General features: G+C 44.4%; 1 protein-coding gene across 1 annotated transcript; it reads left to right on the forward strand.

Annotated features, from left to right (window-relative positions):
- The first annotated feature begins 1,908 nt into the window (after positions 1-1,908).
- Positions 1,909-4,096, forward strand: LOC134481123 (Y-linked testis-specific protein 1-like). The gene is made up of 2 exons (XM_063270959.1): positions 1,909-2,032; positions 3,065-4,096. The coding sequence occupies exon 2, from the start codon at positions 3,207-3,209 to the stop codon at positions 3,870-3,872; it is 666 nt and encodes a 221-aa protein (XP_063127029.1). The 5' UTR covers positions 1,909-2,032; positions 3,065-3,206; the 3' UTR covers positions 3,873-4,096.
- The last annotated feature ends 19,073 nt before the right edge of the window (positions 4,097-23,169 follow it).

Below are 23,169 nucleotides of genomic sequence, written 5' to 3' on the forward strand. Positions count from 1 at the left end.
TATTATCAGTTTGACTCAACCTGGGAAGAAGGAGCCTCAGCTGAAGAACTGCCTCCATCAGATTGTCCTATGGCCACATTTGTAAGGATTTTTTTTGATGGTTGATGTGGAAGGGTCTAGCCCACTATGGGGAGAGTCATCCCCTATGAAGGTGGCCCTGGGTTGTATGAGAAGGAGAGAAAGCTGAGTAGGTCATGGATAGCAATCCAGTACCCAGCATTTCTAAGTTGTCTCTACTTCCTTTCCTGCCTCCAGAGTCCTGCCTGAATTCCTGCCCCAACGTCGCTCAGTAACAGACTAGTACCTAGAAGATAGAGTGAGACAAACTCTTTCCTCCTCAAGTTGACGGCTATGACGTGATTGTTCTTCTTGTTGCCTACTTGTTTTTCCCTTTTTTGAAAGTTGTCTCTGTTTATTGTTCTTAGAAAGATGATATTACCTGTTGCCTCATGGGCTCTCTGTCTCTCACAGTGTCTCTCTCTGTCTCTGTCTCTCACTGTATTTGTGTGTTTGAGTGTGTATATGTGTATGTTTTTGTGTGTGTTTGGGTGTGCATGTGTGTGTGTTTGTGTGTGTATGTATGTGTGTGTTTGTGTGTTTGGGTATGTATGAGTGTTTCTGTGTGTATGTGCGTATGTGTGAGTGTGCGTGGGTGTGTGTGTGTGTGTGTGTGTGTGTGCGCTTTCCAGGCTTAAGAAAATGCCCAAGGCTGTAAATCTCAGCAGGTGCCTAGAGAAGGAAGATGAAGGGGAGAAAAAGGGGAAAAAATCATGTCATGTGAGTTAACCCCACATTGAGGTCAGCCACATAGTGGACAACAGTCACATAATGGCAGAGGAGTCATAAGAGCAGAGAGAGAGGAAAACTCAAAGTGTGAAGGAAAATGTGCTTAAAACTAGGATAGAAGGGAGAAAAAGAAGACGGTGCACTTAGAAAAGTGGACAGATTTTAAAAAGCTGCCATAAGTTGTTAAGCTCTAAGTACATTTAAAAAATTATAATGTTAATGTGGAAGGGAATTACTGGGGAGAGGGAAGGGAGGGTCAGAGTGTAGTGGGTACAGGGGAGGGTTCTGAAAAGAATCCTTTTGAAGATCTGAAGAACTATGTGACACAAACTATTAAAGTGCCCTGTAATTTACAGGTAAATTCCACACTTACCTGCATCCAGTATTCTGTCTACCCATATTTCAAAAACAAAATTACGTCATCTATTTCATCCTGTTTTGCTGCATTTGATCTAATAAATTCCTTGACCTGAAGTGCTGGTTAATTTTAAGACATTTAAAATACGACTGGTCGATATCGGGTTTGTCATCAGTTTATCCCGACTTTGGAAGCAGGTCCAGGAGCTAATTTTTCCTCGCTCTTTGCAAAGAATCCATAATTCATGATTGCCATTGACTTCAATACAAGGTATTTAATCCTGTCAAATTCCAGCTTTGTTTGAATAAAAATGGCCCTCCTCTAATGTGGGTTTTGACAAAGCTAATTTTGGGGTGCTATCCAGTGGGCTGCCTCGGAGAGAGAGGCTAGCAATATTTCTGATATGGAGAATGACGTAAAGATAACCAAAGGAAAGATAGGAGCTGGGAAAATAACCACCAAGGATGTTGGTGACTCAGAAACCAAAGACTTTTTCAGAAAAAAAAATGCATGAAAAGAGCTTCTTGGTCAGTCTGTGACTCGAGTCATCAGAATATTTGGGTGGGGACTTTATTTTGGGTCTCCAGGAGGCTACAGGAGAAGCTAAAACCTAGATGCTGGACGTTTCTAAGCGTAACTAGGGAAGGAACTGGGCTGAGAGGGCTTCTATGACGTAAGCAGAGCCTGGATGATGTCACAGAGAGAAGGGTGGAGGTTGCGCTTCTCTTCCACTTGGGGGCGCTAGACTCCCCTGAAGGTGGGTTCACTATCTTCGCAGCGGGCTGTGAAAGCCAGTTCAGCTCCTGAACCCCACAATTGTTCAACAGGCTTTTGGACACTGACCGGTTTCAGAAGACAGAATCTGGACGACTAGGACATTTTCACTCGGTAAATACGTTTATGAAGATAACTGGGACCCTTGTAGCCCAGAAAGCTAAAAGTTTTCCCTCGTACAGCGAGTAACCGTATGTTCTGATGTCTTCCACGTTTGAGAGCTCGGCTGATGGTCTAGGCTAGTCAGTCTAAGAGTTTATTATCCTTTGCTAAAAATATCTAATTCATCATCCTACTAAAATGCCAAAGCACCTCTCTGTGCCTGTGCATTTTAGGAGATAATATTTCTTTTTTTTTTTTTTTGGTATTTTTTTTCAGAGGTGAGGACCGAACCCAGGGCCTTGTGCTTGCTAGGCATCTGCTCTACCACTGAGTTAAATCCCAACCCCAGGAGATATTATTTCTAAATGGCTGTTGCCTACATAAAATCCCTTGATGCGGTTGAAGATGCAACAGCGTCGCAGAATAAACCTGGGGCTGGGTCAGGATGCACAGTACAGAAAGCCAGTGGACTAGTGTGCTGTGTCTCTGGGCAGACACTTGTGGATGTTGCCACATAGTTCATAGTTAGAGGGTAGTAGAGGGGTGTGGCCACCCTTCTGGCTCCTTTGTTATCCTTTCTCTGTTCTGCTTGCTTAAAGTGGGGACAGGGATACTTAAACCCACACTGACCTAGCCATTCAAGGAGAGGTTCCTCAGCAGAGGCAAAGTGCCTCGGGCTGAAGAACTGTGTCTGAATATCTTATTTTGAGCTGTTGAGAACCATTTTTTCATTTCCCTTTGAACTTTAGATTTTGATTTTTGAGGCAGGGTTTTTCTGTGGGTAGCTTTGGCTACCCTGGAACTAACTCTGTAGACCAGGCTGGCCTTGATATCACAGGGGTCTGCCTCCCTCTGCCTCTTAAGTGCTGGAATTAAAGGTGTGCTCCACCATTGCACAGCCCTCCTATGAACTTCTGATTACGACAGAATAAGATTCATATGCTCAAACCTGTTTACCATCGCCTTCCTCACCTGCTCCAAAGTTCTCTTAGACAAGAGCCTTGGTCCATCGCCCTCCCCACCCCACCCCCATTGTTCTTGCAGGCACTCACATGACAGAGGCACCAGCATTCTGTCTGGTTTAAGCAGGCGAGCTCTTCAAACCCAGGCCATGGGCATGTATGAAGCCTGAACACAGAACGATAGCCACAAGACAGTGGACCAGGATGCCGTGGCCTACCACACTATGTCTACAGCCATGAAGAAGAGGATGTCTCTGAGGAGGATGAGCACACCATCCACACAGAAGCGGGGGAGGAGGAGGCCTTCTCCCCAGGCCCTGGGGAACATTGTGGGCTGCAGAATTTCTCACGGATGGAAGGAAGGTGATGAGCCCGTCACCCAGTGGAAGGCCATCATTCTAGATCAACTGCCAACAAATCCCACTCTCTATCTGGTCAAGTATGATGGAATTGATTGTGTCTACAGACTGGAACGTCACAGTGATGAGAGGACTTTAAAGCTTAAGGTCTTGACTCACAAAGTAGTGTTTCCTCAAGTGAAAGACGCACATCTCGCAAGAGCCATGGTTGGCCAAGCGGTGGAGCATAAATTTGAGGGCAAACATGTCTCTAAGGAGAACTGGAGGGTGGTGGTCCAAGCCCAGGTGCCGATCATGAAGGACTGGTTTTACATCACCTACGAGAAAGATCCAGTCCTATACATCTACCAGCTCCTGGATGATTACGCAGAAGGTAACCTCCGTATCATTCCAGAGACTCCTTCAGCAGAGGTGAAGTCAGACGTTGACAGCGACATCTTAACAGGTCAATGTGTGCAGTTCACCAGAAGCGACCGGTCCAAAAAGATCGGCAAAGTCATTTACCAAGGTCTAGCCAAGCCTTCTGTGTAGTTCACCAAGTTTGATGGCGACGTCCACATCTACGTCTATAATCTGGTGGAAAAGATCCATTAAGGTGAAATGCACAAAGTGAGGGGGACATAGATGGGGAACTTATAGGATTGGGGGGAAAATGTTTGTTTTTCTGTGTTTCAGATAACCAAGGGCCTTTGACAACCCCAGTATCTTTTCCAGTGGAATTTGTTTTGCTCTAAAAATTAAAATGTGCGATGTGACGGGTTGTGTGTGAACACTTTTGTGGAGGAGATGGACTGTGGTGGATGGAACATGGAGAGGAAGCCAGAAAGGTCAAGGCTGTGAACAGTAATTCTGATGTCACGTAGGCTAAAACAAACAGAACTGAACTGGTCTGGTATTTAGGAAGAGAAAAGAACTGGAGATGAGGCTTAGAGGAGCAGGGATGGCACGGGGGAAAAAAGATGGTTGTTTAGGAAGCAGAGGAGAGGGGCCAGACATAGATAGACTCTCTGAGGTGAAGTTTGAGGGAGAAACAGACAGTTGGGGAAAAAGGGGCAGGGAACAGGGAGGTGATCTTGGAACTCAAGGGGAATCCCAATAAACTGATCCAAGCAGACTGAGAATCAGAGAAAGTCAGGGATTGTTTGACTAACGAAACCTAATGAAACCTGTTTCTCATCTGTAGATGTATTATTTTTAATTATGTTGGTGGGGGCAGGGCATGAATACAGGAGACCACAGAGACAAGAATAGTCAGGTCCCCTGGAGCTGGAATTAAAGGTGATTGGGAGCCATTGGACATGAGCTCAAAGAACAAATCCAAGTCCTCTTTCAAAGCAGACGAGATCTTGATCCATTGGTCATCTCTCCAGTCCCATAAGTCATCTTTTTAAATACATCCAACCTTCACATGCAGAGAAGAGACCAGGATGAGGGTAAGAAAGATTAAATTGATGGGGATGTGGAAGAAAGACTAAAGAACACATGAGGAAGTATAGGACACTGAGGGACGAAGGAATTCCAAATGGAGTTCTCAAAAAGTGAAGCAGGAGACCAGGAAGAACAGAACGGGTCTAGAATGAGTTGAACTTGGGCCACATCGATATTGGTGTCTTTGGTTCCTTAAAGAATAGCCAACCATCACTACAGAAGGTTGATGTGAGGTGGAGGCTTCCCCAGAGGACATTTTGACGAGGATAACTCAAGAGTAGTGAATGCCAAACCAAGTTTTATCTATCGATTCCTGAAAGTATCATAAAGCCCATTATTTTGTATTATCAGTAAAAGTAATTTAAAAGGGAAGATGAGGAGGCTGTGAGCTTCTGTCAGGTGTTACGTGGATCCTGTGTTTAGCTTCCCTAAGCACGTTAGACTCTGTTGCATCCTGTAATATTTTTGAGGTCTCTTCTCAATGCCCCTAGATGACCACAAAGAGCTCCTCCACTGGCTTGTCTTCCCTGGCTCTCCTTCGACTGGATGGCTTCCTACACCTGTGGGCCCTGTTACCCTATCTAGCCCCAGGAAGTTCCCGTCTTTTACTCACATGTATGCTTAGACTCAGAAAACTCTTGATGGTGCCTCCAATGCAGAGGTGCTGAGCTCTTTCCTATGCCATTTGCCGAGACTTTAAAATGCTTTGTGGTTCCTGACCATGTGGCTCTCTCCTCCTGAGAAGCCCCTGTGCACCCCATGGGGTCTCCCTGAGCCACATTTACGCTCCAAGAGTTTCTTTGGAGACAACCATATCTTGGACTCATTCATTGCTGTTTCTTCTCTCAAGAATAAGTTTCTCACTGCAGGACTTGAAAATACTTTCTATAGTTGATTAATTCTGCTATTTGGGGGGTTTTATACTGGCAGGTTGTCTGACGGTTTTATTGCTCCAAAAAGACACAATGACCAAGGCAACTTGTAAGGGACAACATTTTTTTGGGGGTTCTTTTTTTTCGGAGCTGGGGACTGAACCCAGGGCCTTGCCCTTCCTAGGCAAGCGCTCTCCCACTGAGCTAAATCCCCAACCCCAAGGGACAACATTTAATTAGGACAGGATTTCAGATTCAGAAGTTCAGTCTATTTTCATCAAGGCAGGAATCATGGAAGCGTCTAGGCAGACATGGTGTTGGAGAAGAAGCATATCACCCCCACAGTGATATGCTGTCTCTAACAAGGCCACACCTACTCCCACAAGGCCACGCCTCCTACTTGTGCCACACTTCCCATGCGACAATCACATTCTAACCACTGCCCTGATTTTATGCCAAGCTAGAGTCATCAGAGAAGAGGGCGCCTCAGTTGATAACATGCGTCCATAAGATCCAGCAGTAGGGCATTTTCTTAGTGATTGGTGGGGGAGGGCCCGGCCCACTGTGAGCGGCACCATTCCTAGGCTGGTGGTCCTGGGTTCTATAAGAAAGCAAGCTAAGCAAGACATGAGGAGCAAGACGGTAAGCAGTGCCCCTCCATAGCCTCTGCCTCAGTTCCTGCCTCCAGGATCCTGTCCTGTTTGAGTTGCTGTCCCAACTTCCTTAGCTGATGAGCAGCAATGTAGAAGTGTAAGCTGAATAAACCTTTTCCTCCCTAACTTGCTCTTTGGTCACCGTGTTTCCTTACAAGAATGAGAACCCTAAGTAATACAATTTCTTATAGAAAGAGTGAGTCTAGTAGAGCCCCAGACGCTTACCTCATAACCACAAATAGAGACGTATAGACACTTTGTTTTAATTTAAAGGTAAGACTTGCTCATGTACTGACCTGTGACGTTCTAGTTTGCTTCCTTCTCTCCGTGATGAATGCCATGATCAAAACTAACTTGGAGAGGAAAGGGTTATTTGCCTTACAGGTTACAGACCACCACTGAGGGAAACCAGAACAGGAGCTTGAAGTGGTAACAAGGAGCTCTGCTTGTTGGCCTGCTCCCTGTCTTAGTCATTGTTCTGTTGCTGTGAAGAGACACCATGGTCAAAGAACAACAATAATGAAAGCATGTAATTGGAGGCTACCTTACAGTTTCAGACGTCTGGTCCATCATCATGGCAGGGAGCATAACACGGGAGCAATAGAGAGCTACTGCTCTGTAAGCAGAGAGAGAGAGAGAGAGAGACAGAGACAGAGACAGAGAGAGAGACAGAGACAGAGACAGACACAGAGATAGAGAGACAGAGAGAGAAAGGGAGGGAGGGAGAGAGAGAGGGAGGGAGAGAGAGAGGGAGGGAGGGAGAGAGAGGGGTGAGGGAGGGAGGGAGGGAGAGAGAGGGAGAGAGAGAGAGAGAGAGAGAGAGAGAGAGAGAGAAACTCTGGGAAGCATGGGGCTCTTGAAAACTCAAACCCCACCCTTGTCGACACCCCCACTTCCTCCAGTGAGGCCACAACTCTTAATCCTTCTAATCCTGGAAAATACTGTCACTTCCTGTTAACTAAATATTCAAATATATGACTGCAGGAGCCTTTCTTATTCAAACCGCCACTTTCCCCATGGCTTGCTCCATTACTATTTCTTACAGCCTAAAAGGCTATTCTTTTTACACATGACTACGGATGAACTTGCCCACAATGGTGGGCCCTCCCACAAGAATCATTAATCAAGAAAATGTTCCATAGACTTACCCAAAAACTAATCTAATGGAGGCAGTTCTTGAATTGTTCTCTCTTCTCAGTTGGCTCCAGATTGTCAAATTGGGGGAAAAAAAGAGAAAGAGAGACCCAGCACCGTAATGTTTCCCTTACTCCATGTTACATACTCACCACCAGCCACTGTCTTCTCTCAGTGTATAGACCCACTTCCCTGTATGGCAGAATTGAAAAGTAACTACTGTCACCAACATGAACACTCGAGGATATATGACAAGAAATGAATACATTCTACAGCTCCCAACGCTAAGCAAAAGCATTTTAGTGTGTGCTGCACTTACTGGGAGACTGTCAGTCACTGGCTATTTAATGGGTCACAGTAGACCACAAAAGCAAAAAGTCAAAAACTACATATCATCTCCTCTCAGCAGGAGACATAGCCCTTTCTCAAAACCCATGAAATTATCTGTGGGCTTAGATTTTTTCAAAACCTACTTTATTTATGGTTCTTAAACACTTCAACCACCCTTCCAGCCCAATAATAGAGGTAGCAGAGAGAGAAAGTTAACAGGAAAAGGGAGAGAGTTGTGGACCTATTTAGAAGTAATTCTTTGGGGTAACTCCAATCTTCATGGTGCAGTATGGTCCAATAGCAAACGCAAAACACGAATCAGTAGCAGTGCCTTGAACTGTCAGAGACCCCAAGGCTGTAACCAACAAGAAGCAGCAGAAGCAGCGAGAGGCTGCCCGGATATCACAGGCTCTTTTGTGCATTTCTCACTATGGAACGAAGACCAGCAAAGACCATCGAAGTATTGCAAGGTGTAGCAATGTAAAAATGTCCTCTCCCTCTCTGTGGGATTACATTTATATTCTCCATAAACATTCTGTCCCCCTTCAAGCGTGTGCTCCAGCTAAATATCTTATGCCTTCTCATGTGTCTGCTTCAGCAAAACATCCTCTCCTAACATAGCTTCCAGAAAAACATCCTGTGACACAAGTGAGATTCCAAAGAAACCAAAATTTTTCCACTTCATCTAGCCTCATCTCACACTCGGCCGTGACGTCACAAAACGTATAATGGCAGCCTTGCAAGGGTCCTAGGCCTCAGCCTCATCAGCCACTGGAACTTCTGCAATTGCACTCCGTGAGACTCAGCCGCTATCGTGAGCACAACCTTCACTTATTCCCGTAAACATTGTGCTCTCTCCATCTTTGCTCTCAGCCAATAGCTGTCCAACTTCCAGCCAACTCAGCTTTGACCAGAAAAACCCTCATCAAGAAAGCCAATGAATTTGACTTGATTTTTTTTTTCCCTGACGGAACGGAGTGTTCTCCCTGCCTGGTTACCCTGGTGTCTGACTCATCTGTAATAAAACCCACTACTATTAAGATCAAAGTCACAGGAACTATTACAAATAGCAAATCACACGACAAGCATCACAGTTGGCCAAGCCTTTTCTGCAGCCTTATTAAAGTATAATTTACATACTTAAAAAATCCATTTATTTTAATTGTGTAATTTAATGATTTTACAGCAAAATTTATAACTTCCTTCCCTTTTTTAATACTCATTTCCCACTAGTTCATACGATATCAAAGTCTATTAAAAACACAGAAGTGAATTCAGGAGAAGGACCAGAGTGGGAAGCAGGAGGTCCTTGATTTGCTAAGACGACAGATACATTGGCAGAATCTTCTGGATAAAACCACTTGGGAAACATTGGGTCTTCTCTTAGCGTGCAGCCTCCAGACAAAGAGTTTAAAGGATTGAGTCTTGGGTCCTCCTACATCAAACCCGGACCTGACCTGGTATGGTCACCATCACTTTTGGCCACTTTCATGTTAATCCATTCATCACTCTTACACGTTGCCTAGCAACTCACATAGTAAACAAACTTATTTTGGTTCATAGTTTCATAGGTTTCGGTCCATGGTCACATGACCATGAAAGGGGCACGGTAGAGCTCAACTGCTAACCTCACTGTCATCCAAGAAGCATCAACACAGGAAGAGACCAAGGACAAAAAAACACCCTCCAAGACATGCCCCAAATAACCAAGTCCCTTAATTTCCTATCTCCTCATTTCCTGCCACCTTCATACACATCCATCAACAGATGAACTCATTGATTACAACCCACTGGATCCAATCGATATTCATAGTCCCACCTTTGAACATTGTACTGGGACAATGTGTATCTTAAACCCATAGGGCAGGGCCAGAAGGTTGTGTCAGAGGTCTAAACGTCACCTCACACTATAAACAGCTGGGTAGGTTTCTCAACATCCCCTATTTCTTTCTGGGACTGAGCTACACCATGTCTGCATTGCAGCATTTTGTCTGGGGTGAGATACCATCAGCAGTCAATTGTAAAGACGCCCCCCACCATGTGTGTGCTTGAATGTAAAATGGGACATCTATAATATAGACACACACGCATATACACAGACTCACAGAGAGTGGCAAAAAGGGATGGAGTTGAGTCTTAGGAACCCTCAAGGAAGAGGGAGTGGAAATACAAGATACAGATGTCAGCCAGAACCAGAACAAAGCAGTGTCTTCTATACACGACAGGACCACTATCCCTCAGCCCTAGCTGATAGGGAGAGTCAGTTTTCTACAAAGATATAGCTGGTTATAAGCTGGCCAGGCTCCAGGGGCTTGCCCAAGGCTCATGAATTTATGGGCAGCATAAATGACTTGGGTGGGTTGTTACAGAGGACAGAAAGGGAGCTTGAAGTTGGGAGAAGGGATTAGGTGGGGATGGATCAGGGAGGAGTTAGGAAGAGACGTGAGAAGTAAATTCTATCAATATATAATGTACAAAGTTCTCAAGGAACTAATAAAAGTGGTTTTTAAAATACCATATCTGTACTGAACACATACAAACCATTTTTCTTGTCATCTCCTAAATAACAGCCTCTCATGATTTCATTTAATTAAGTACCAAAGTAATGCAGAGATTATTTAAAATGTAGGAGGGTCTGGGGAGATGGAAGAAGGGTAAAGACAAGTTTGTGGTCACACATGCAAACACGAGTGCTTGGTATGGGAACTGGAGGATGACCGGGGCTTCCTGACAGTGAGCCTCACCTCAGGTTCAGCAGGGGACCCTGTCACAAGGGAATACAGTAGGGAGTGAAGGAGCAGAACACCCTCTACCCTCCCCCAGCCTCTGCACTTACATGTCTCTATGATCACACGCACACATACACACATATAAATATGACTAGAGTATACGAGAGGCTTGCATAGGTTATATGCAAATGCAGTGTCGTTTTATCCAAGGAACCTGAGGACTTTAGATCATTGGGAGTCCTGGGGCCAACTCTCAGATGACACGATATATCTCCTTATTGTGCAAACGAATCCTTGGTTGAGTGTGTGTCAGTGACTCCACACAGTTCTCCTCCTCTAGGTTCCTGTGTATCACAGAGAATGATCTGGAAATACTGAAACAAATATAAACTAAAGGCTTCGTTGGGGTTTCTAGGCTTGCATTAAAATTATATTTATCACGTTTTATTAAATGGAAGGGAAATCTTCAGCTACCAGCAACAATAGACTCAATCATGTTGGCTTCTGTTTTATCCCATTATGAATAGCAATTAATTGCACATCAATAGCTCCCCATGCTTTGAACTAAATCAGGATGAAGGGATATGTTTCCGTAACCCCTATGTGGATAATCAAGTAGAAAGGGGGGAGGTATGATGCCTTTGGCTTATGGGAGAGTGATGGCTTGATTGGAAACTTGTTATGCAAATAACCCTAAACTCTGAGATATGAAATGTAATGATAAAATATACTACCAAATGTTATGGACACTCATTACCTGATTTCTTTTAAAAGAAAAAAAACATACTTTAGGATTTTGAATAAGTGTGACCCTCAGAGGTTCAAATACTTGAATATGTTTGGTTTCCAGTGGGTGGATTGTTTAGAAAGGATTGGGAGTTGTGTTTTTGTTAAAAGAGATGTGTCAATGGGAGGTGGGGGCCTTGAGATTTCAAAAGCCCACCAGGCTTCACTCTCTCTCCCTCCCTCCCTCCCTCCCTCCCCCTTTACCTCTCCCTCTCTCTCTCTCCCTCTCTCCCCTCTCTCCCTCCCTCTCTCTCTCTTTCTCTCTCTCTCCCTCTCTCCCTCTCTCTCTCCCTCTCCCTCCCTCTCTCTCTCCCTCTCCCTCCCTCTCCCTCTCTCCCTCTCCCTCTCCCTCTCCCTCTCTCTCTCTCTCTCTCTCTCTCTCTCTCTCTCATCTGGGGAGCAGGATGTGGGCTCTCAGGAACTACTCAGCCAGGCCTGCCTGCCTGCCAGCCTGCTGTCATGGTGTCTACAACGATGGTCCACGGACTCACCCTCTGAAACTTTAAGACCACAATTAAATGTTTCCTTTCATACATTGATTTGGTCACGGTGTCTATTCACAGCAATAGAACAGTGACTAAGGCACACATCTTCCTGTCTATTTTTCTAATACTTCTGTATTTATTTCATTAAAGTTACCTGTTGTCCATTGGACAGTTTTATGAATAAGTTTGAAGTTTAAAGACAAATAGTGAACAATAGGAGTGGCACTACTAGGAGGTTTGGCCTTGTTGGAGTGGGTGTGATCTTGTTGGAGTATGTGTGTCACTGTGGGCATGGGCTTTAAGACCCTCACCCTAACTACCTGGAAGCCAGTCTTCTAGCAGCCTTCAGAGGAAGATGTAGAGCTGTCAGCTCCTCCTGCACATGCCTGACTAGATGCTGCCATGTTCCTGCCTTGATGATAATAGACTGAAAATATGAACCTACATGCCAGCCCTAAGTAAATGTCCTTGTCAGACTTGCATTGGTCATGGTTTCTTTTCATAGCAGTAAAACCCTAAAACATACATACATATATACATATACACATACACCCAAGATTACACACACACACACACACACACACACACAAACACACACACACACACCATTTACAGGGATTTTAGATCTAGCCAGGGCCCCTGCGGTTTCATTGGTCGATCTGATACACGAGTTCATGGAACATGTCTCTCTCTGTTTCTTGTTCTAGGAAGTACATCTGCAGACTCGCTTCATTTTGCTTTATTCTCCTCTTCAGGCTTAGAAATCTCAGCTTACAGAGAGGGGAAGACGGGAACTTGGTTAAATAGCTCTTTTTGTCTGTGGGTAGCTTACATCTCAAGTCACAAAGGGAAAATAAATATAACAAGAAATAATAATACACATCCAAACCGTGATGGGAAGTTCATATCCGTTCCCCTTAATGAATGTCAACTTTGGAAATTGGAATCCACAATGAGATGAGACTTTTGAAAAATCCTAATTCTCAGGCAGGCTTTGGTATTTCTCTTTCCCTGAAGAGGAAAAGCACTAGAAAAAGACAGAAGGTAGGTTGCTTTTGTCCACAAATCAAATCAGAAGCATTTGATAATGATCATAGAGGGGGCTACCCTATGTTTACCAAAGAATAAAGTAATATGGGGGCGGGGGAGACATCTAGAGAACAGTTGGTGCCTTATAGGTATTAAAAAAAATTCCTGAAGTCAAGAAATAATATTTGACAAAAGAAAAAACTAGGTTTTCATTAGGCAGAACTGTTTTTAAAATAGCCTTCATTTGAGTCATGGAAAGAGGGGGGTGGAGCAGGTCAGTCTGTAGATAACTAAAGTCATTCCCATCAAAAAATTAAGAAAAATGTGGATTGTTAATGGACTTGAATAAAATTAGAAATTTTATCTTTCAAAGGGGAAAAATTGTGTTCCAGAGAGAGAGAGAGACAAAGGAGTGTCCAAACTCATACTTGATTCTTTCAATAAATCTACCGGTAACTCATGTGTTTGTTGATATTTGGATTAAAACGCAGGTTGGATATCTCGACTTAAGAGTGTAACACGTGGGGCTGGGGATTTAGCTCAGTGGTTAGAGCGCTTACCTAGGAAGAACAAGGCCCTGGGTTCGGTCCCCAGCTCTGAAAAAAAGAACCAAAAAAAAAAAAAAGAAAAAAAAAAGACAGTTTAATGTGTGTGAATAGCTGCCAGTGGAAAGACTTGTCCTCGGATTTCGCAAAAGGCATGAAAAAGCCGCCGTGGAGTTACTGGATTTTGTTTCAAAGACTTTAGCTCCTTGTCTGCAGGGATGCAGGGCCTCAAAGGAAGGGCCTGAGACGTCCTAAGAGGTAGCGTCCAACAACTGAGGCCATGTGCACAGAGGGAGGTAGCCTTTCTCAGAAAATGGAGCTACGAGAGCTAAAAAATGAAGGCGACACATTGATCAAATCGCTGTAATAGAACGACGGCAGCCAGTTCACAGAGCGAGGCAGCTGTCAGCGACTCGGCCAAGAACTAAGAGGATTTGAAAAGATAATAACAACACAGAGTTCACAGAAGCCACTATAGACTCATGGCGTCTGCGAATTTAATCCATGTGCTCTGGGCAGAGAAAACAATCCAAACCAGAGATCCCTCTTGCTCAGCCCGACGGAACGCTGTGCCGTGTCCCGGATGTCCCATGTCAAGGACTCAACCTAGATGCTGGAAGCCTGTGAGAAACCTGAACTACGTCATTTCAGTGCTGACACCGGAAATGGCTCAAGTCTCCACCTTCATTGGAAGAAGAAATAAGTCACACAGCACCGGAAGTAATCCTTGCCAGGGTCTGTGTGAGGTCGGAAGTGGACACTGCCTACACGTGTCGGGTTAGCCCACACAACTGAGGAAATGGTTTTTAAATTTAAACACAATTTCTAATAACTAGTAACTTTTAAGTGTCCAGCTTTAGCACAAGCTTCCAGATTCACAAGCTTCACTGAACCTGGTGAAACATTTCCTACTGTCCTAGGAATCCTAGACGTGAGAGGAAACCAAGGCAGCCTGCGCAGCCCACGTCAGTCTCCATACAAAGTGCACTTTGCAGGCTGACACCCACACGGCTAGTCTACAGTTCACCAATCCTGGTCATGAAGGCATCGAAAAACAGTAGACGCCCTCCCTGGTAGAGCGTCTGTCTCTGGTTCCTGTTTTCTGGAGGCTCCACGTTCATTCCACACTTAACTCTCCATCATCCTGTTCACAAGTGTCTGGGCTTTATCTTTGACTTAGGAGTATATTTTAGTCCTTTAGATCTCTCTCTCTCTCTCTCTCTCTCTCTATTTCTTTCTCTCTCTCTCCTTCTCTCTCTCTCTCTTTCTCTCTCTCCCTCTCTCTCTCTTTCTTTCTCTCTCTCTCCCTCTCTCTCTTTCTTTCTCTCTCTCTGTCTGTCTCTCTTTGTTTCTCTCTCTCTCCCTCTCTCTCTCTTTCTTTCTCTCTCTCTCTGTGTGTTTGTGTGTGTGTTTGTGTGTGTGTTTGTGTGCGTGTGTGTGTCTGTTTGTTTGCGTGTGTGCTTGTGTGTGTGTTTGTGTGAGTGTTTGTGCGTGTGTGTCTCTTTGTTTGTGTGTGTGTTTTTGTGTGTGTTTGTGTGTGTGTGTGTGTGTGTGTGTGTGTGTGTCTGAAAATGTTATAAAGGTTAACAAAAAGAAAAAGTTTCTGGTTCCAGTAAACATTTAAAATAAAGATTCTTTTTTTTAAAAGCTTTATTCATTTATTCCATGTATGTGAGAACACTGACACTGTCTTCAGACACACCAAAAGAGGGCATCAGTTCCCATTACAGATGGTTGTGAGCCACCATGTGGTTGCTGAGGATTGAACTCAGGCCCTTTGGAAGAGCAGTCAGTGCTCTTAACCACTGAGCCATCTCTCCAGCCCTAAAATAAAGTTTCTTAAGGAGCAGTTTAGCGTGGGAAGCAATAAAGACCCCATTTATGGATGAGCACTCAGTCTCTTTAAACTCCTGGGACTCGGGAAGCATCTTGGACAAGGAGGTGGGAAGAGTGTAAGACCCAGAGGGTGGGAAGAAGGGCTGTGGTTTGCTGTCTTCTGGACAGGACGTGGCTGCTGCAATCGTGAGCTCACAGCAGCTGTGGTCACCTGCATAGGTCTATAAAGGACCACCAGCTAGACAGAATCCCTTAATGAGGAGGTTTTCGGGTGCTGATGGCTGCTGGGGTAAAAGAATTTTTTTTCTCTGAGGGTTTGGTCACTGGTAGAATTCTCACATGCCTGTAGATGGTCACACACCCATAAGTACATAACCAATGCTAATTGGGCTTAGTGGTTATAGGTTGAGAAATAGGATATGAATTTTGAGGGATGGTTATTGGAAGGGAATTTGGTGAGAGCAGAGGGTGAAATGGAAGAGTTTATGGCCATGTTTCATTGTATACATGTATGAAATTCTCAAGGACAAAGACAATTTATTATTTAATAGAAAATTTAGACTATTCGCTTTAGCTATGTAATATAAGGCTGTATGTGTCTAAAGAATTCAAATATTGAACATAAATCAAACAAATTGACTGCCTTATTATTTAAGGAGCAAATTATACATACTTAATGTAATGCACTTTCTCCCTCTTTCGGTCTCTTTCTATATCTTGTCTCTCTCTCTCTCTCTCTCTCTCTCTCTCTCTCTCTCTCTCTCTCAAACACACACACAAACACACATACACACTCACACATGCAGGTGCATACTTACATTATTTTTATGTCAACGTATTAAAATTCATGATACAATCAATATGAAGGAATAGAGGTTTGTTTAGGGCACACAGTCACAGTCATTGGGTTCAGACTGTCGTGGCAATGACCACATGGCCACAGTGTATTGATCTGCGTCACTGAGAGCCTGCATGAGCCCTGCTTATATTTGGGTGGATCAGGCGGCCAAGAGTTCGGTCTGAACCAGCCAGTTCCCTCCTTCCTGCCCCAGTGACCTACTTCTGCTAGGGCACAGCCTGAAAGATTCCTCCACCTTCCTAGACAGTGCCATCAGCTTGAGACAAAGTGTTCCCACAGCTGAGACCCTGGGGAAATTTCACACTCAAGCCCCAACGACATTGAGCCAGGCAAGTGCGAAATGTTTTGTAAAAACAGTTTAATTTCAGTTCTGTAAACAGGACAGGGAGGAACCCTTTGACATGGATTGATTTAGTCTTTAGCTTACAGAGTGCACCCCCAAAAGATACATAGTGTATAAAATGCACAGTTTTTTATGTGGAAGCATGGCACTGAAAACAACACACTAATGAAAGTAAAATGCAAAGAACTGGGATATATAGTGACAATTCCAATCAGTGTGAAAGGCTCTTTTATTTACATATGTGAGCTGTCGTTATTAGTTCCCTACTGGGTTGATTTTACAAGGAAAGAAAATCGCAAGCTCTGCCAATCCCATCGACCACGGTGTCATGCATCTCGGTGTTAGGGGGCTTTGATCTAGGGATTAATCATCAGTGTTTGACAACAAAATCCATCGTCTCAGTACTTGAGGCTTTAGGGGAGAAAGTGAAGTTACAAGTATGTAATGCCCTTTAGTGTCTTCTCTGCCAGTCTGTTGTATGCATGCCTTGTTGTTGACTATTGTCGTTGGTGGCGGTTGTTGTTGTCTTTAAATATTTAATGTTGAATGCGAGGGCAAGTGGCAGGGATCCGATAGATCTTTGCATCCTCACTTTCTCCTTCCCATCTCGCGCTAAGTCTCCCAATCCTCAGCTATCATTCATATACACTAAAATAACCCAAATATACTGAAACAAGGTGAAATCAAGACAGTGACACAACTCAAATATACCCAAACAAGGAAAAGTCAAGATGCACTTGCCGTCTCTAATTTGTGTTTACATGTTGACCGTAATCGTCTCGTAAGCCATAAAAACCACAAGATGGGTCTTAGGAGGATCGGAGGGTGAAACTGCTTGCTGCCTAAGTAGACCCGAACTCAGATCCCAGTCACCATGAAACAGGCAGGGGAAACTTGTAACCCCGGGGACAGGAAGGGGGAACAGAATCACTAAGGTCTTCTGGCTTCCAGCCCGGATGAATATATGAGAGTTTGGGATCAGGGAAAGACACCACCTGTCTTAGTTAGGGCTTAACTGCTGTGAGGAGACACCATGACCAAGGCAACTCTTAATAAAGGAAACATTTAATTGGGGCTGGCTTACAGTTTCAGAGGTTCAGTCCATTATTATCATGGTGGGAAGCATGGCAGAGTCCAGGTAGACATGGTGCTGGAGAGTGTTCTATATCTATATCCGAAGGCAGCCCAGAAAGAGACTTGCAGCCACAGGCAGCCAGGAAGAGCATCCATCTTCCTCATTGGGCAGAGCTTGAACACTAGGAGCCCTCAGAGCCGGCCTACACAGTGACACACTTTCTCCAACAAGGCCACCCCTACTAGTGGCACTTCCCATGGGCCAAGCGTGTTCAAACCACCACAGTGTATCCAAAGAAAATGGCAGAGAGACATAGAGAAAGATACTGCATGGTATCCTCCTGTAGCAAGGTGCTGCAACCCTCCCCCCGCCACACACACATTAACCCATGCACATGTGCACACATAAGCAGATTTATTTACTTATTTATTTACTTTGTTTTAATTTTTTTCCTTAAGAACTTGGTACATACACATAATGTGTCTGAGCAAATCCATCCCCATTCCCTCCCCTCAAGTCCCTCCCCTTTCCTCCCTCCAAATTCCATCTGCATTTTAATAGAAACTGCAGAGTCCATTTCATTCTGACTAGATGTGTGGGGTGGGTACAAACATCCAGGGGAGCATGGACAGCCATCACGGGCCAAATCCATGAGTAAACGGGCCCTCTGCCCTGTAGTCATCACTTCCCAGTAGTTCCTCAGTTGGGGTAGAGGAGCTTCCAGAGTCTCCACCCGTCTATTCTGGGATTTATCTTTGCAGAATTTGTAGATGGGATCCTGGACACTGTGAAACACATGAACGCACGCACACACACACACACACACACACACACACACACCCCAAAACTAAAAACCACAGAATGTTTTTTTTTCCTTTAATATTCTATTCATTTACTATACATACGAGCACACTGCAGCTGTCCCTAGACACACCAGAAGAGGGCATCGGACCTCACCACAGATGGCCGTGAGCCACCATGTGGCCGCCGGGACCCGAACCCAGGACCTCGGGAAGAGCAGTCGGTGCCCCCAACCACTGAGCCATCTCTCCAGCCCCAGAGAATGGTTTTTAAAAGGTTACACAACGTCCTAAATTCAGTTCCTTGGCGGCGAAATATTTGAATTCCACACCAGATCGTAATACTATCTATATAAAATTAAATTATTCAAATGAATATCTTAAAGTACAGCAGATCTTTATCTGTTAAATAGCAGAGGCTGAACGAAATCAGTTGGTGCCAAACCTCCCTATGCCTGCACAAGAAAAATTGTAAATCAGTGTTCAAAAGTGTGATTCCACAAGGGTTAGGGGGTCATCAGAGATCAAGGACCTACAGGATAGTGTACGGAGGCTCAGTAGACCAGACAGGTGGACCATAAGCAAAGAGCCTGGAAAACGGGCCATTCATACCTTGACAACCTTCAAAGTCTAGGGTAAACGCAGGGATAGGTAGCCCCCGAAGTGGGAATAAAAAAACTTTAATACATTTACAGGACACTTAGATTCTAAATACAGTGTGGACTGGAATCTACAGTGTGAAAGACATAGGAGTAGTAGTGTCCAGTTTTCCCCTTACTGTGACAAAATTGTGTCATTTAGGGGCTGGAGAGATGGCTCAGCTACTCAGAACCCTTAGCATCCTCACAACTGACTCTGGCTCTGGAGATCTGCCTCCCTCTTCTGGCCTTTGCAGGTTCTGCAGCCACATGACATAACACAAAAAAGACCCACGAACAAAAGTAAAAACCAGAACTTAAAATGAATCATTTAGTTGAGGTTAATGCACTGAGGTTTGTAGAGAGAATCTCTTAAAGCATCACCTGTCAATAAAAAAGTCTATGACCTTTGAACTGAGGCAGGAAATAGAAGGCGGAACCCTGGCAGGAAGAGAGGATTCTGGGACATAGTGTACAAAAGGAGACCCAGGGAGGGACGCTGCGGCAGATGCTAAAGGAGATGTTGAGGAAGATGCTAAGAAAGGGGATGAAAGCGCAGTACATAACCATGTAGAAGACACAGAATAATTTGAATGGGTTAAATCAGTTAGTCCGGAAATGAGCCAAAGTTTGTGGCTTAGGAATTTGTTAATAAATAATTGGTTTCAGAGTTGTCATTGGGGCAGCAGGAGATGGGAAGGAAAAAAAGTACTTTTTTTCCAAAGGTTAATTTCTCCTAAGTATTTTCATATGATGATGTAAGATGCTAATATATGGAAATCATGTATAGGTTATATGGGAAACTTCAACTATCCTAGAGATTTCTAAATAAATGTGTTTTTTAATGCAAACTCGGTAGTGATATTTTTCTCCACTTCCATTTTTCAAGTCTCTGTCTATTCTAAAGTATATGTGTTTATTTTATCTACAGTAGAAAATGTTATTGTGATGTAATGAAACATTAGTGAGCCCCACTAAGATGCTTTCTGGAAGTCAGTTAACCTCAGGCACCGAGAGCTGTGATGACTTAAGATGGGCCCAAAGCCCTTTTGGGATCGTGATCTGATGAGCATGGGCTTGTGGACACATTCACCCCCAAAAGTGACCACACACACACACACACACACACACACACACACACAGCCGACATCACTGACTCAGCTAGATCTGTGGCTTTGAGAACCTGGAGGAGGTGGCACTGGGTTTATATGGCCTTACACTTTGACACAAGCAGACAGCCACAATCACAACTCTCCCTCTGGTCCGCCTCTTCCTTCACAACGAGTTCCAACACAATTTGTTATTTTTGATTTTATCTATCCAGTCCGGGCATCCGTCCTCCAGATCTTAACTTTTTGGTTCAGAGTGTGTGTGTGTGTGTGTGTGTGTGTGTGTGTGTGTGTGTGTGTGTGTGTGTGTAAGAGAGACTCTGTGTGTGTGTGACAGAGACAGAGACAGAGAGAGATAGAGAGAGAGAGAGAGAGAAATGATTAGTCACCCAGTTAACAAATGTGCATGCACACACATGTGGAAGCCCAAGGTACACTCAGGAAATATCCTTAATGTCTTGTCTGTCTTGTTCACTGTGGCAGCAACTCTCACTCACAGGCAAAGCTCCTTTTGGTGTGGGTCACCGTTCCAGACAGCGTGCTCTGGGCATCCTGCCTCTGCCTTCCAAGGAGGACTTATAGGATGGTATCCACATCCACGGGGCATCTATGTAAGTTTCTGGGGAGCAAGTGCTTAACTGCCAGACTCTCTCCCTAGTCCCTTCCAGAACTTTCTGTCCCAACTCCCCTTTACCTTTCTTTTTGAGATTTATCGAGTATGCTTGACAAATGGAGACTGTATACATTTGGAGTATGAGGTATAGTATTCTGATCACATTATACATTGAACAGATACTTTAATATCAAGCTCATTCTCTCTCTCTCTCTCTCTCTCTCTCTCTCTCTCTCTCTCTCTCTCTTTCTCTCAGATCCACTGTCTTAACATACTCCACATACACAAAACCTCAGTGATAATCAGTTCACTGTTCCAAGTCTCTGATGTGTTGTTCATCCCGTAACCGAGTGATGTTGTACATACTGTCCAATCTACTTCTCAAAAGGAAAAATGAGCACGGCAGTCACCGGTTAAAACACTCAAATGGCTCCATGACACTGAGGGTAAGTTGAAAAGCCCCTCTGTTGAAGTCCCTCTGTTGATAGACAGATGCTGTTCCAGAAAGACCAAAAGCTTTGACACACCATCCCGAGCCTGGGAAATCATAAATTTAGCTTCTTGTGTTTGTAAACTGAACAGAAAATGGGGTTTACAAGACAAGGAGAATGTAAAATTACGTGTTGCTAGAATACTCAGTCACATAGGTTATAGAGAGGCTGAACTCAGGGTTCCACAGGGGTGTGGTTGGGGGAGTCATGTGTGTGTATGAGTTGAGTGCCTGTTCCCAAGTGCGACGGCACATACGTGTGTACATATGTGCAGAGATGAATAGAATGTGCATTATCTTCCTCACTGCTCTCTGTCTCTCAGTGAACCACAGCCCACCATTTTGACTAGTGTGGCTGGCCAGGATGCTCTTGGCAATCCACCTGCCTCCACCCTACCATGTTGCAGACATGATTAGTCATGCCTGGAGTTTTACAAGGGTGCAGAGAGAAATTGAACTCTTTGGGCTTTCAGAGCAAAGGCTCTTGCCCACTGAGCTTTCTTCCCAGTCCCCATCAGGATATGCTCTATCACAACCTTCATGCCCTGCCTTCAGCTGTGTGTGTGTCTCAGTGTATGAAGGGATATTCTCTCACAGAAATGGTTCCATCCCCACATTACACCCAGAACAGAGTGTCTCTTTTATCAGGAGAACTAATTCAGAGGTGGACATGTTCTGATTGCAGCCCGTGAGGGACACAGAAGACTGGCTGCATCTTCAAGTCTTGGGCTTTCTTACCCTGTGAACTAAAAGCTGGTGTCCCTCCCTGGAGGATGGAGAAAAGGAGAGAAGGATGAGGGAAAGAGAAGGAGGCAAAGGTGTAGGGGAGAGGTTGAAGTCACATTAAAAGTTCCGAATTAGCATCAAACCTGAAGAGTAGACAGGGAGAAATTGACAGTGTTACTGCTGTCACCAAACACACACACACACACACACACACACACACACACAGACACATACACACACACACAGACACACACAGACACACACACAGACACACACACACAGACACACACACGCGCACACACACACACACACACACACACACACACACACACACACGTGTCTGCTGTGCTCAGGTGTCATTGCCCCACTAAATAAAATGCTCTATTAAGCTTATCTGTCCCTCTCACGAGTAGCCTGTAATTAAATAACGGCCTTTTAAAATCCTGCTAGTCTGAAAGAAAGCCATTTGAGCATTTTCCTTAGCTGATGAATTACACGGACCAGTGGTCCTTGATAAACAGGCCTGTTCTAAAGCGATGCATGAGAAAAAGTAAACACTTCTAAAACAATTGATGGGGGATTAGATCCCACGTCTTAGCCTCACTCAGTAGACTCTGTCCCTAGCAGGGAGCAGAGCCCAACTAGGACCAGCTGCAAGACTGATCTTCCAGAGAGTGTAAGATCCAGGAGGGACACTTCCTGGACTCTGTCAGACCTTGCTTTTCCCAGAACAAATGCTGTTGCTGCCCATGCTGAGACACTGAAGCCGAAAGAGTGAGGACAAAACAGCTCCCTTTGGGACTATCTCTCCTAAGGAAGTTACCCATCAGGGCCAGAGGTTTTTCACTGCTGCTTCAGGGCCTGATCATGGCTGTGATGGATGTCTGTGGTGCTGACCTTTCATCATAAAGTTCTTTCTAAAGAGTTATTTGTCTCCTCTTCCTTCACATGGAACCCACCTTGCCATTTACATAACAGATGTCAGCGTATCTTTTTAAAGAGAACACAACTCAATCCAATTCTACCCTCTGGCATCCAAAACGCTTGTCATTTCCATAGCCATGTACTTCAGAGTGCAGACTCACTCCTGAACCAAAAATCTCATCTAAATCAGTTCCTGGTGAGACTTGGGTATGATTCCCCGTGGGGCACATGACTGCACCGTTTATGAGTCTACAGAATCAAGAAAGCAAGATGCATGCTGCAGCTAGCAGAAACTGGTTAACTATAGCCTCTGATCAACTCAGCATCATTTGAAGAGAGAGAAAGACAGACAGACAGACAGAGAGACATACAGACAGACACACACATGAGTGGGGGCTTAGCAAATGTCTTATTGTGTTATTGT

The sequence above is a fragment of the Rattus norvegicus genome, chromosome 11 (assembly GCF_036323735.1).
Source record: "Rattus norvegicus strain BN/NHsdMcwi chromosome 11, GRCr8, whole genome shotgun sequence".
NCBI classification, from domain to species: domain Eukaryota; kingdom Metazoa; phylum Chordata; class Mammalia; order Rodentia; family Muridae; genus Rattus; species Rattus norvegicus.